This window comes from Nanorana parkeri, unplaced genomic scaffold, assembly GCF_000935625.1.
Source record: "Nanorana parkeri isolate BGI_ZX_2015 unplaced genomic scaffold, ASM93562v1 scaffold72, whole genome shotgun sequence".
Lineage (NCBI taxonomy): Eukaryota > Metazoa > Chordata > Amphibia > Anura > Dicroglossidae > Nanorana > Nanorana parkeri.
Window position 1 is genome coordinate 2,531,733 of NW_017306340.1, and position 13,025 is coordinate 2,544,757.

The 13,025-nt window shown below is 39.7% G+C and overlaps 1 protein-coding gene across 1 annotated transcript in view; it reads right to left on the reverse strand.

Annotated features, from left to right (window-relative positions):
- The window catches only part of RRBP1 (ribosome binding protein 1), a 65,265-nt gene that overhangs the window by 12,561 nt on the left and 39,679 nt on the right, over nucleotides 1–13,025 (reverse strand). Inside the window, exons 9-17 of the mRNA XM_018576653.1 lie at nucleotides 11,271–11,409; nucleotides 8,608–8,795; nucleotides 8,343–8,471; nucleotides 7,414–7,506; nucleotides 5,449–5,541; nucleotides 4,501–4,590; nucleotides 2,562–2,651; nucleotides 1,973–2,065; nucleotides 844–915 (exon numbers count right to left, since the gene is read on the reverse strand). Of these exons, the coding sequence (XP_018432155.1) occupies nucleotides 844–915; nucleotides 1,973–2,065; nucleotides 2,562–2,651; nucleotides 4,501–4,590; nucleotides 5,449–5,541; nucleotides 7,414–7,506; nucleotides 8,343–8,471; nucleotides 8,608–8,795; nucleotides 11,271–11,409 (987 nt within the window). The remainder of the gene's footprint in view (nucleotides 1–843; nucleotides 916–1,972; nucleotides 2,066–2,561; nucleotides 2,652–4,500; nucleotides 4,591–5,448; nucleotides 5,542–7,413; nucleotides 7,507–8,342; nucleotides 8,472–8,607; nucleotides 8,796–11,270; nucleotides 11,410–13,025) is intronic.

Sequence of the window (13,025 nt, forward strand, 5' to 3'; positions counted from 1 at the left end):
CCACAAAAGCCCCCCCCCCCCCCCCCGCCACCCCCCCCCCTACCTGGACCCCTCCCCTCTTTTGCCGCCTGATGTAGGCCCCACTTCGCCCCAGTCTGTCTCCCCCCACTTCCTCCCCCATACCCTTGGCCCCGCAGCAGAGTTCGCACCCGGAGTACTGGTAGTACACCGGATATCATGCCTCGCCTCCTCCTGGATGCCGCAATACCTAGACACTGCCTATCTCCCCGAGATACTGCGCTAGGAAACACCTGTCACACGTCACTCTACTGAACAAAACCTCGCCACCTATTCATGTCCATTTAGATCGAGGTAAAAGATATAGGAACCAGTGAGGGAATTAGAGCCCAGTCTTGCGCTACCTGGCTACAGTGGGTTGTCTTCTCCTCTACACAAACATATGGCAATATTTTTCCTTCACCCGAGACCAAAGACCGGCTGCGACCTACGGTTCACTCCCCCCACCGCCCCTCCTCCCCCCCCTGGGGTTTAAATGAAAAAAGGGCCTCAGTCATGAAGGGGTTAAATAAAAGAATTTATAACAAAAACTGTTCATCTATGCAGCCACAATTGGTTGTCTGTGGTAATATTTTTTTGCAAGGTGTATTTAGATATTTGTTACACCAAGGTCTTCTCATATTGATTATTTTATCATCTCAGCCAAAAGATGTACTCCATATTTTCTGGTTATGTTACTTATAAAATCTTCAATTAATAAGTTGAGACTATAAAGAAGGGTTTGAAAACCCAACTTGTCCTCCTGCCCTGTGAACTCTTGTTAGTGTTAGCATAATAAGATACACAAGTAACAGTATCATATGGTAATATCAACATTAATAATACCTGGTCTGTGCTTTGGACATCTAGTTTCAGCCTTTCCACTGTTTCTTCTAGGCTCTTTATCTGGATTTGTGTCTATAAAAACACATGTAATAATAAATATACATAGAAGGCTTATACAGTAAAATAGTGTCAAGATTTTCCCCAATTAACCCATAACAAACAATTCAACACCAGAACAAGAAAATAAGGCAATGGGGGATCACCGAGACAGGAAGGCACAGACAAGATTAAAAAAACAACTCCCAGCGGTTGCATCTCTTCCGCACTCCAGTAAAATGCCTTTGTTGCTGTGTCCCCATTGAAGACACTTAATTTTCCTGACTTTCTGACTCCCTGTCACCAGGGCAAACCATAAGTGAAAATCTCCCCAATAGAGACCAGACAGTGACAACCCCGTCTCTCTTTATACAAAGCAAAAAACAAATTGAGCTTTAAAGAGACACCCGTGAGAGTGTCCCCTGACCCCCATATACTCACCTTGCAGCTCCTTCACAGCTGCTGCTGAATTTAGCTGTGTTGGCACTCCCCTGCTCCTGTGACAGTGCTCCGGCCTAAAGATTGCTTGCTAGGCTCAGGCTCTATCACAGGGGAGCAGGTTACATGCTGCCCCATACCCCTGGGTATTCTGGCTGCAGAAGTGCAGGTAAGGTTAGTAATGGGGGAGTCGGGTCGTACACTTTGCAGAGTCACTGTCACTTTGCCCTGCATGGACAAGGTAACTGTGTCTCTTTAATCACATTTCTTTTGTACAAATGAACAAGCCTGATTTAAATTTCTAAGTGTCTTTGACTTTCAGAGACTTTTGAAGGGGCAAATCTACTCAACTTATTGTTGTTCCTTCTATACCTTAAACTAGTAACATATTGAACCTTAATATGTTTTGCGCCATGTCCACCTGTCTGCACTTTGTGATGTGTCAAATCCAGATACACCTAATTACAGATTTCAAGAATTTTTCTTTAAAGATTCTACTGGAACCACTAAAGTGACACATATAATTCCTGACCTCTTCCCTATGCCTTTTTGCATGTTTTACATAGTCATATACATAAAGAAAAACACAGTTGTGAAATGCTGTAATGGAGACAGCCACTGCTGACCTTTCCTGATAAAGCTCATTTAGACTCACCTTCATGAGCTCTTCTTCAGATGCCTCAAGCTTTGCTTTCCAAACCTGCTCTTCTGCTTCAACACTGTTCTGCAGGTCTTTCAGCATTCCTTCCTAAGACATTAAAAAGTTGGCACCTAATATTAGACCAGAGCATGTGAAAAGCCATGTTTTTGTGCATTATCAACAGTGATAGCGGATGACCAGCCATAGATGATGGAACGTATAACACAATAAAGTAGATATTATAATCTGCAGTGGTTAAATTCACAGGTATGATCAGGACAGGACACAATAAGGGATGCTAAAGCATCAGAAAACAACAAATGAATGTTCAGGTGCTGTGGGCTCAAGTAGTTTTGGGTTGCTTATTGTAGCGGCAAGAGCCTTGCATGACCAGAGGACATGAACAACTTCAAGAACGATTCTTAAAAGCATGCAGACCTGTGATATGAATACTTTACAAATCTGGGCTTGCACCAGGTACAAGAAGACACATAATATAAACAGTTTATATTTAGAAATAATGTGTGTAGTAGTACATAAGCAGTATGTACTTTCATTCTAATTATGCTTATTAGCACATATGTAGGATTAAAGTACAACTTACCGTCTCAGCCAGGATAGTCCTGTACTGGTCACATTCTGCTTGAAGCGAAGTCTGTGCTTCTTCTGCTTCCTTAAACTTAAGTAACATGTCCTGCAAACCAGACAGAAAAAGAAACCTCAACACAAAATGTAACTGCATAAAAAAAAATCAACATCACAATCTTAGTGGCTAGCATTGAAGTCTCACAGAGCTGAGGTCCTGAATTCCAATACAACTATAAGCACATTCTGCATGGTGTGGGTATGTTCTTCCACCATTAGGCTACATTCACACAGTGCATTCTGGGATTCCAGCTGCAAGAACCTATGGATCTTTGCAGCAGGGTTCCCAGGTGTCCTTGATCAGTAAAACAGTAATAATACCTGGTCTGTGTTTTGGATGTCTAGTTTCAGCCTTTCCACGGTTTCTTCTAGGCTCTTTATCTGGATTTGTGTCTATAAAAACACATGTAATAATAAATATACATAGAAGGCTTATACAGTAAAATAGTGTCAAGATTTTCCCCAATTAACCAATAACAACCAGTTCAACACCAGGACAAAAAAATAAGGCAATGGGGATCAACGAGACAGGAAGGCACAGACAAGATTAAAAAAACAACTCACAGGGGTTACATGTCTTCCGCACTCCAGTAAAATGCTTTTGTTGCTGTGTCCCCACTGAAGACACTTACATTTTCCTGACTTTCTGACTCCCTGTCACCAGGGCAAACCATAAGTGAAAATCTCCCCAATAGAGACCAGACAGTGACAACCCCGTCTCTCTTTATACAAAGCAAAAAACAAACAAATTGAGCTTTAAAGAGACACCTGTGAGAGTGTCCCCTGACCCCCATATACTCACCTTGCAGCTCCTTCACAGCTGCTGCTGAATTTAGCTGTGTTGGCACTCCCCTGCTCCTGTGACAGTGCTCCGGCCTAAAGATTGCTTGCTAGGCTCAGGCTCTATCACAGGGGAGCAGGTTACATGCTGCCCCATACCCCTGGGTATTCTGGCTGCAGAAGTGCAGGTAAGGTTAGTAATGGGGGAGTCGGGTCGTACACTTTGCAGAGTCACTGTCACTTTGCCCTGCATGGACAAGGTAACCGTTTCTTTAATCACATTTCTTTTGTCCAAATGAACAAGCCTGATTTAAATTTCTAAGTGTCTTTGACTTTCAGACACTTTTGAAGGGGCAAATCTACTCAACTGATTGTTGTTACTTCTATACCTTAAACTGGTAACATATTGAACCTTAATATGTTTTGCGCCTGTCCACCTGTCTGCACTTTGTGATGTGTCAAATCCAGATACACCTAATTTCAGATTTCAAGAAATTGTCGTTATGTTCTTCCACCATTAGGCTACATTAAACACAGGGCATTCTGGAATTCCTGCTGCAAGAACCTATGGATCCTTGCAGCAGGAATCCCAGGTGTCCGTTCAGATGCGGCCGCTGTACCTACTCAAGTTACTGACATGGTGATAGGAGCCGCATCAGTTTGACGTAATCTGCATATAATCATACATTTGTATAGTTACATGTGGTTTGGTATAGGAACTGGGAAAATCTGTAACAGGGACAAAGACAGGAACAAAAACCTGCCATGGGTTCTAATTCTTGCACACTCTATCCAAAATTAGGAATAAAAGGTTTTGGCTGGACATAAAAAAACTTTAACTTCCATTTCCCTCAGAAATTAGTGCATTTGGGTTACTGCAAATGGGGGGAAATCAGACACTTTCAGATGCATTGATTTTCCACAGCATACATACATACATACATACTCCCCTGGAGAGAATGGCAAAGCCCATGAATTCCAGATCGATTTGTCTTTCTCAAACCACGATAATGCTAAACTAAACAAGGTATCTAGGCAGTCCTGTAAATGACTGAGCACCACAAAGCTGATCATGAATAATTTATGAATGAATGAAAAAACTTGCACAAAACACTTACAGAAGAGTCTGTCTGATCTGACGGCTGACTCAGTTGCTTCAGTAATTCTGATGATTTTTCTCTGAACTCTTGAAGCCAATCACTGTACAGCTGTAACAGGTAAGATAAGAGTCAGTAACAATGAAAATACAGCTCTTCATTAATTCATCATATATGCATATTTAGAAAGACAAAGAACAATATGTCTGAGCAACAAGTAACAACAGCTAGAGTCAGGCTCCATTCACCCCTGAGCTGAATGTCTTTGGGTGTTTTTTATAGGGTTTTTTTTGTTATACAGGAGTTTTTGCAAGTGTTATAGGCACAGAAAAAAAAAAAAAAAGATTAAAAATAAAAAACACGTTACGTGCATTTTAATTCTATTGGGGCCAACATGCTTGACACTGCCCCAAAAGAAGCTCATGTACTTTTTTTTGAGCTACAGGAGTTCTTCTACAAGCGACAGAGCACTCAGGTGTGAACAGGGGCCACTAAAAACAATGGCATTTCTCTTGCTGTGCATTGTAGCACTTAAGCATTTGCTCAGGTGTGAATGGGGCCTCAATCTCTCAGTGGCCTGAAACCAACAAAGTGAAATCTGATTGGTTGCTATAAGCGGCAGGTCCAATTTAGCTGTGGCTTTACTTGCTTCAACATTCATAATGCAGTAACTCAAAACTTTAAAGGGAATGCATTTTTCCTTCAAACATATTTTTATTGTTATGTGAATGTGATCAGTTTACTGCACTTATCAATTTGTGTTAAAGGCAAAGTCCACCTTGTGCAAAAAAAAAAAAAATATCAATAAATGCGCACACATTAATAAAACAATAACTATTTCCACATATTGATTTTTGTTTGCCTTCAAAGCATTGCAACTACGATCAGGCATTACACTCTGAACATGGTAAGAAAGTTGGAGTTATTCATTAATGTTTTGTGAATAAAAGAAGGCAACCATATCCATACCTGGTGTGACTCTACAGTAACTTGTGGGAACATTGACATTAGGGTTTCTTTTGTGTGACTCTGAACACCACTGAGCTGTTGTTCCAGTTCATCCTGGAAATAAAATAAACATGTCAGAGATTTCAGAAGTGCAAACTAACTTTGTAGAAGAAACTGAGGCTTCATGATAAAGATTAGATAAAATATTAATTGTCCGAATAAACTAGTGCAGTATAAATACACATGGAAAAACATTCCCCTTTACAAAACCTTTTCAAAATACAAAGCGTCTAGTGAAAGGAGGAGGGGTGAATGAATGGCAGGATCTGCCTGCTCCAATTACAGTGCACTTTGGATTCTGGGATAAATTCTACCAGTTCCGTGAATAAATAAATTCTGTGCAGTAAATATACTGCAGTATAAAAAAAAAAGTGTTCCTGCTAAGTCCTGCCCAAGTCTCAAATATGTGAAGGATACCAAGAGGGCTGAAGGAGAAAATACTTTAAGGGCTTGTACACACCAGTTGGGGTGACTGGCATTTTTCTGCAGTGGATTGACACCAGTCACTGCAAGGGCACACAGAAAACAACTGTTGTTTTCAATGTGACTTGTTCACACGGCAACGCTGGTGTTATGTGCGATGTAAAAAAAAAAAAAAAGCATACATGCATTTTTCTGCAGCGTACTGAATGGCACAATTTTAAGTGTATATTTTTTTTAAACCTTTTTTTAAAATAAAGTCTGTTTAACAAATAAACATTTATTACATAGGATTTCCAGAGCACAATGGGATAGCTATATAGACAGCAAAGAACACACTGCCTGCTTTGAATACTTAACTTAGGATAGTGGAGTGCTAGACTACAAGTTTTAAGAAGATTCAGAATTAAATGATTGCAGGAATGTGGCAGCTCTCTATAGTCTGGTACAGGCCCAACAGGGTCCCTAAAAATCAGCTTGAACGGAGTGAAAGGGTGAGAGCATCAAGCTGTACAAGGTGGTCCAGATATTACATTTTTATTTGTCCCAATATTTTAAAAAGAGCTGACAGCCAAAGTGTTTCATTTTATTTTGCAACTGGAGTCTGAAGGGGTGGTTACCCAGTAATGTGTCCACTTTGTGAACCGTGGTTGAGAGCTCCCTCAGTATTTTGCAAGTCTCATCTTTTCATTCCATATAAACTAACTATTTTGACGATGCCGTTTGTCTTAATGAAACTTTTAACCGAGCAGTCCGAAAAGAGACAGTTACAAACATAAGTTACTACTCATGAGTCATCCACTTCTGTATGCAAATTTCCGCTTAAACTGTTGAAGTTATGTAAACTGCAGCCTTTACATCAAAGTAACCACCAGGAAAATGTGAAAACAATCCTAAAGTTCCACCTACAGCACAAGAGGAACTGAACTTCGGAAGCCTTGCCCAAAAGGCAAGTCATCAGTATTGCATGTGGTCTCCCTGGCACTGATCTTTTCCGCAAGGCTGACTTTCCATGCCTTGTTATGCAGGCTTTCTCTGTGTGAAGTTGGCCTTCCTGGTAAAGGTAGGATCTTACTTACTCATGTTGGAAATGTTAGAATCTCCAGCAGAAAGAACAGTGAGCAACACAGCATTGATATCACAGCACTGATGCAACTCCGTGAAGAAACAGCGCAGAATTCTCCTTACCTATTGTTTACGGGAGATATCTGCACTCCTGAAAGCTTAATTAAAATCTATTCTGCAGTGGAGGAATTACCTCACTTGATATTTTTGAATCCCCCCTCATAGCAAAAAGTCAAACCAAGGGCCAATCCATTTTACAGTTCTCAGTCTGGACCCACTGGTATCAACACAACAGTTAGGCTCCTCAGTACTCCAATGTGGAGGGTTCTGCACATTTCAGTTAAATTCTCAACTATATGATATACACAAGACACACAGAACATGGAACCAACGGTTAAAGATTGTTGTGTTTAGTTTCTACTTCCACACTGAAGATTTTACCTTTGCTTTCCTCTCTGAATTTACTTTCTCTTCACATTTTTTTTCCGCAAGACCCAAAGCATCCATAGCCTGCCAATTCTTCTCTCGCAGATCCTACAAGTTACAGTTTCAGTGATTAGTTAAACCTCTAGAATCAGCCATGAAAGACCGTGCTGCCAAAGTTCAAATCAAGCATGGCAGTCCAATCCTCATGCGTATGTAACCAATTTCATTGTCAAATATAAGCAGTCTTTTCAGGAAGTACTGTCCTCTCCAGAATCAGATTCTGAAAAGCTTGCATAATGTTTGACAGATGTACAATGCGAGGCAATGGACAGAGGTTGCATAAGAGCCTTTCTGGAACAAGATCATTGAACTGTTTCATTTTCAACATGCCTGACAAGAAATGTAAACGTGTCAGGCAGCTGTCCAAAGCCTAGCTAAAAACAATACAAAGTTACTGCCTGCATCAGAAATGTCTTACTCTGCCATGCTGATCTGCTTTCTGCAAAATTGTATCCGAAAAACATAGTGTACATTTTATTTTTGCATTTACACAAAAACTGTAAAGATCTACCTCGTGTACACAGACTTTTGTTTGCATCTGAGCTGCTATTCTTCCCTGTGAAGTCAATGTAAATGCAAAAGCAACTCAGATGCAACTGAAAGCATGCTGCATTTGACTTGCACCTGGGCCTGAAGCCTGCCTACATGAGACCTAACTCTCAATATTTAATTGGGATATAAAAGACAACCTGATACTGTACCCTGAATGGACAAAGTGAAAGCTTTTCAAAAGGCTGAAACCATTTTTCCATTTAGTTTTTGAACAAAGTAATAATGGAGACGAAAGGGAAACAAACAAATTGATCCCTAACCTGGCTCTGTTCTATGTCTCTGTTTTCATACTGTAACCATTCTCTATGACAAAAAAAAACCCAACAACTCACATTATTTTTATTTTTCTGTTGTTCGATTGTTTCCTTCATTTCAACGGTCTCTTTTTCCAGTAAGGAAATCTGAGTATCTTTTTCTTGAAGTTTGGAATGTAACTGCGCAATTTCTGATTCTTTCATTTCCTGCAAGACAAAAGAAAACAAAGTAACATCACAACTAGTGTATACATACCGTGTAATATTTTTAAATAAAAACCCTGGAACACAAGGCAGACTCGTCCTCATTCTCAGTCACACATCTTTGAAAGTGTTCACTAACCTGTATCTGACCATCTGTCTCTGTGTCTTTATTCTGTCCTGCTTCCAGAAGAGCCTCAATGGATTTTATCCTCTCCAAAAGCTGGAAGTTCTCACTTGAGACCTCTTTAAGTTTTTGGTTTAGTCTCTCCACTTCTTCTGACTTCTGCTTGCCTTCATTTTCATAAGACATCAGTTTAGTCTGAAGATCTAAAAAAGAAGTGAGAAACAATGAAATCCTGATTGCCATACCTAGGTTTTAAAACAATCAATGAGAAAATGTTTGGCTCAGGAGGAGCAACTTTTATCCAGACCCGTAAAGATACCTCCATATACCTGTTTTCTCAAGTCGTAGATATATAGTGACCTATCTAGTGTTCAGAAAAGGGTCAAAAGGAGTCTGGAGGCTGGCTTAATGTCATGGAGTGAAACCAAGGGTTTAGAAAAGTTGAACCTAGGTTTCACTCCAAGCTTTTACTCTCCTCCACCAAGATCATCAATAAACTGATGACAAGGGTTCTTATAGAAGAGGATGTGTATCAGACTGTGACAATGTCTACTAATCAACGCATCACAAATAAACCATGTTGCTGGCACTTCACACAATGTAAAGCCCTACTATTATTAGGATAGACAGTATTCTGATTAGAGGTGGGAGACTGTATGTCTATGACTATGCATGCTCTGGGATTTTTGTAGACCACTGTGGAAACATCAGTTCATTTCATTTAAAAGGGGTTAAACTGTTTCAGTTAAACTGAGTTTACACTTCCTTCATTTAAATGCTAATGTGGATTCCATATGCTACTGATGTTCAGCTGGATTAGGTTTCATAGGAAAGGTGGATGCCTGGAAAGCAGGAAGTGAGGACAGTCACATGGCCTGGAGAAAAGAAGAAGAGGATTTAGGATTTAGTTCTTCTTTTAGATTTGGAGGAAGAAATGAATAGCTTCCATGTGTGCGTGCTCTGAGCAAGAGATGTGCACCAGCCATTGGAATGCTAAAACCATTCCTATAGCTTTCCATTGCTGGAGATTAGGGGAGAGGAATGATAACCCTTAAAAAGTTACATCAGAGTGAGCGTGGATAAACTTCGTCACTGGATGGATGTGAGGGTGTAAATGGTGTTCAAGGTTCGGTAAAATGCAATGACTAAGATATAGTATGTCCTTTTAAGCTGGTGCACACGGTTTGTTTTTTTCCATACAGGCAAAAGCTGAACAAAAAAAAACAAAAAAATATGATTCCTCCATCCATGCTAAACAGCGCAGATGGAGGAATCTCCCGCTGTGGCTGGTTGATCAAGAACCGACCAAAGCTCAATGTATAGCCAGATTAAGTCACATCATCTTTTGGTGAATCACAATCACTGGCAGCAAGATACATCCTATAACTACACCCCGATTATGTAACAATACCCAAAGCAATTTTCTGAGTACATAGATTAAGCCAACATCAGTTTAATCTAATCCATTTCCCAGTTATGCAAAGAATGGGCACAGCCATCGACACCCAAACCCATTGTTTTTTTTTGTCTGATTCATTCTGTATAAAGAGAAGTCTAACTGTACAGTAAATCTAAAGATGTTCACAGAAAACAATGCCAAAATGTTCAACAGACATGCAATATAAAACACACTTTTTAATCCAGATTTTAAAAAAAATTAATTTACATGAACCAGTTTCAGCAATAAATTCTTAGAAAAAAAATAGAAAGACTATATTACTATTATGGGCTGTCTCACAGGTAAAAAGGAATGTGCAGGAGATAAGCAAATCGGTCACCTAAAGCCATATTTAAAAAAAATACAAGACATTTTGTAAATGGAGGATAGTGAGGAGGGGTGGCTTATGTGACTAGAGTGCTGTACAGCTCTTCAGTGACCGTGAGCTGGGTGATACGTGAAGGAGACGGCGAGCTGCAAGGTCAGATTTTTCTACTTTGCAGCTGCCCTCTTCACATAATGCACAACTTTTTAGTGATAACATTACACAGCCAATGCAGTGTTTAAATTATCATTCTGCCCAGTGTGGCTTTAAAGTGACACAAAATAATTTTTAGGATTTAACTCCTGAGTTTAAAGTACCTTAGCTATTAACAAAAATGTATCTGATTTGTGTATCACTCGGCTGTAGATCCTCAAATCATCTCTGAATTTGTGCTGAAATTGTCCTTCCTTCTGGAGGGGGGCTATTTCTTTCGCCCACGGTCCCTGTGTGTGTTGTAATGTAGCCACCACTCCAAGCTTACTGCTGTGATGGACTACAATCTCATGTTTAGTTTGCGAATTTGTATTGAAGTTATTGTTTATCACAGAAGTGAGCTTGGAACAGTGGCTACTTTACAACACACACAGGGACCATGGGGAACAAAAGTAAGTATCCACCCTCCAGAAGGAAGGACAGTGTCAGCATGAATTCAGACATGATTTGAGGATCTACAGTCAAATAATACACAATAAAATCAATTTTGTTAATAAATGGGGTACCTGAATGCATTTTTAAGATTTAACTCCTGAGTTTAGTGTCACTTTAAAAAGGTAAATACAGTAAAACAATATAGTAGTAAATTAAAGTGTTTTGTTTGAAGATATTGATAATTGTAGGGCTACATTCACACTTCTGCAACTTCCAAGAGGTGCAGTTTTAGGTATGTTTTATATCCATTAAAGAATGTCCCCTCACCCAACAGATGTTTCTGTTCGTCTTTGGCTTTTTCTGCATCTGCCAGAAGATTTTTGTAACTGTTCTGGGATTTCCGCAGCTCCTCACTAACTTCATCCAGCCGTTTTTGTAAGGTGGTTTCACCCTCTTGTTGCAAACTCTAAGAAATAAGAGTAGAAATATAAAATCATAACTCACATACTATATATCATAAAAATATAAAATAAATATTCAAATGTTACATCACTAGTGTCAAGTAACGGATAAAACAGCCAATTCAGTTACATACAACAAAACTTAAAAAAAAGGAGGTCAAAACAGATAAAAGTGCATAATTAACCCATGTTCCATTTGTGTGCGCTACTACAGTTAACAGCTTCTTCTATAACCAAAATGTTTGGCATGAAGTTGCCATAGAAAGTTAAGCATTATAATTCCTCAACATTTAAAAAATGAAATTATTAAAAAACAGAAGCGTTTAAAATAGAGTCCATTTTCATATAATCTTGTACTTATGAGAATGTCTAGCATACAAGGTTAAAAGTATATAAACAAAATGCCATTTGATCCCCCAAGAACATACCAGCAATTCCCAGATGCAGCAGAACAACAAGTGGAAAGTCACCAAGTGGAATTAAATTCTAGTATAAAAAGTATTGCTGACAGGCAAGTTTTTATTGCATGTTCTGTACGTCTGTGACCACCAGCAAGGTTTTTGTGAATGTACACTGAGCCAGGATGCATGCACTGGACATAGATCACCCTGGGTTGGCCAATCAAGATGGCAGAAGATGCCAAACCCGTAAGAAGATCAGGCGAAGAGGTCGACGGCAGCGATGGAGCAAAGAGGCCCACCGCAGCCATCAGAGTGCTGAAGTGGGGTGCTTCTCAAGCAAGTCTGCCATAATGTGCAAATATACTGTGCATACTTGCACATCATGGCAAACACCTTGTGTGCTGGCAGCAAAGTTTTATTCTGCTTTACAGAAAAGCTTGATTTTAAATTAGAAAGTTTATATAATTGCTACAGAAGTCAATTTGTAATGTAAAGATTCCTTTTCTATCTCCATATTTAGCCAGACATCATTTTCAAAAACTAAAAAATGTAAATGTCACATTCAATCACAGCAACCTGGGGGGTGTATTCTGAAAGCTGTTTCTGACAGGAAATCTCAACTCTCAGCCTATAGGATTGGTCTGATGTTTTTCCAAGCAGTTTCCATCTCATTACAACACCAGAACTGATCATGAGACTATAGCAGGCCGACCCTCCCATTTAGCACAACCCTTTCTATAAGATTAAGGAGGGTACCTTTAAGACCGGCCCTCAGGATTACCAGAACAGCCGTAGGCAAGGCACTACAGTAAAGACTGTTAAGTTCTTGCAATGAATATTAATGATCTGGGGAGAACATTTTTTTTACTTCTGCTCGATCACATTAGATCTTTCACTTGGGTAAAAAAAGTGACTTAACCCTTTAATTGTCTCGACATAAGAATTATGGCACAGAACTGTTTATACGTCAATAGCCCTTACAGTAGCTGTATTGCCATAGGCTATAAGTTCATGGTCACTTCAGCAACCATGAACCTAAACACTGGTCTAGGGGAGCCTTCTGCTATCTCAACCTTTTTTCTAGTCGTGGCACCCTATAAAAGGTAAAATCTTGAGGCACCTCCAAAATTCATAGCAGACCCTTATCCCAGATGGGGATCTGGTGTAGATTTTCAGGGGGAACCCCACACAAAACACAAAAAAATGGGAAGAGATCCCCC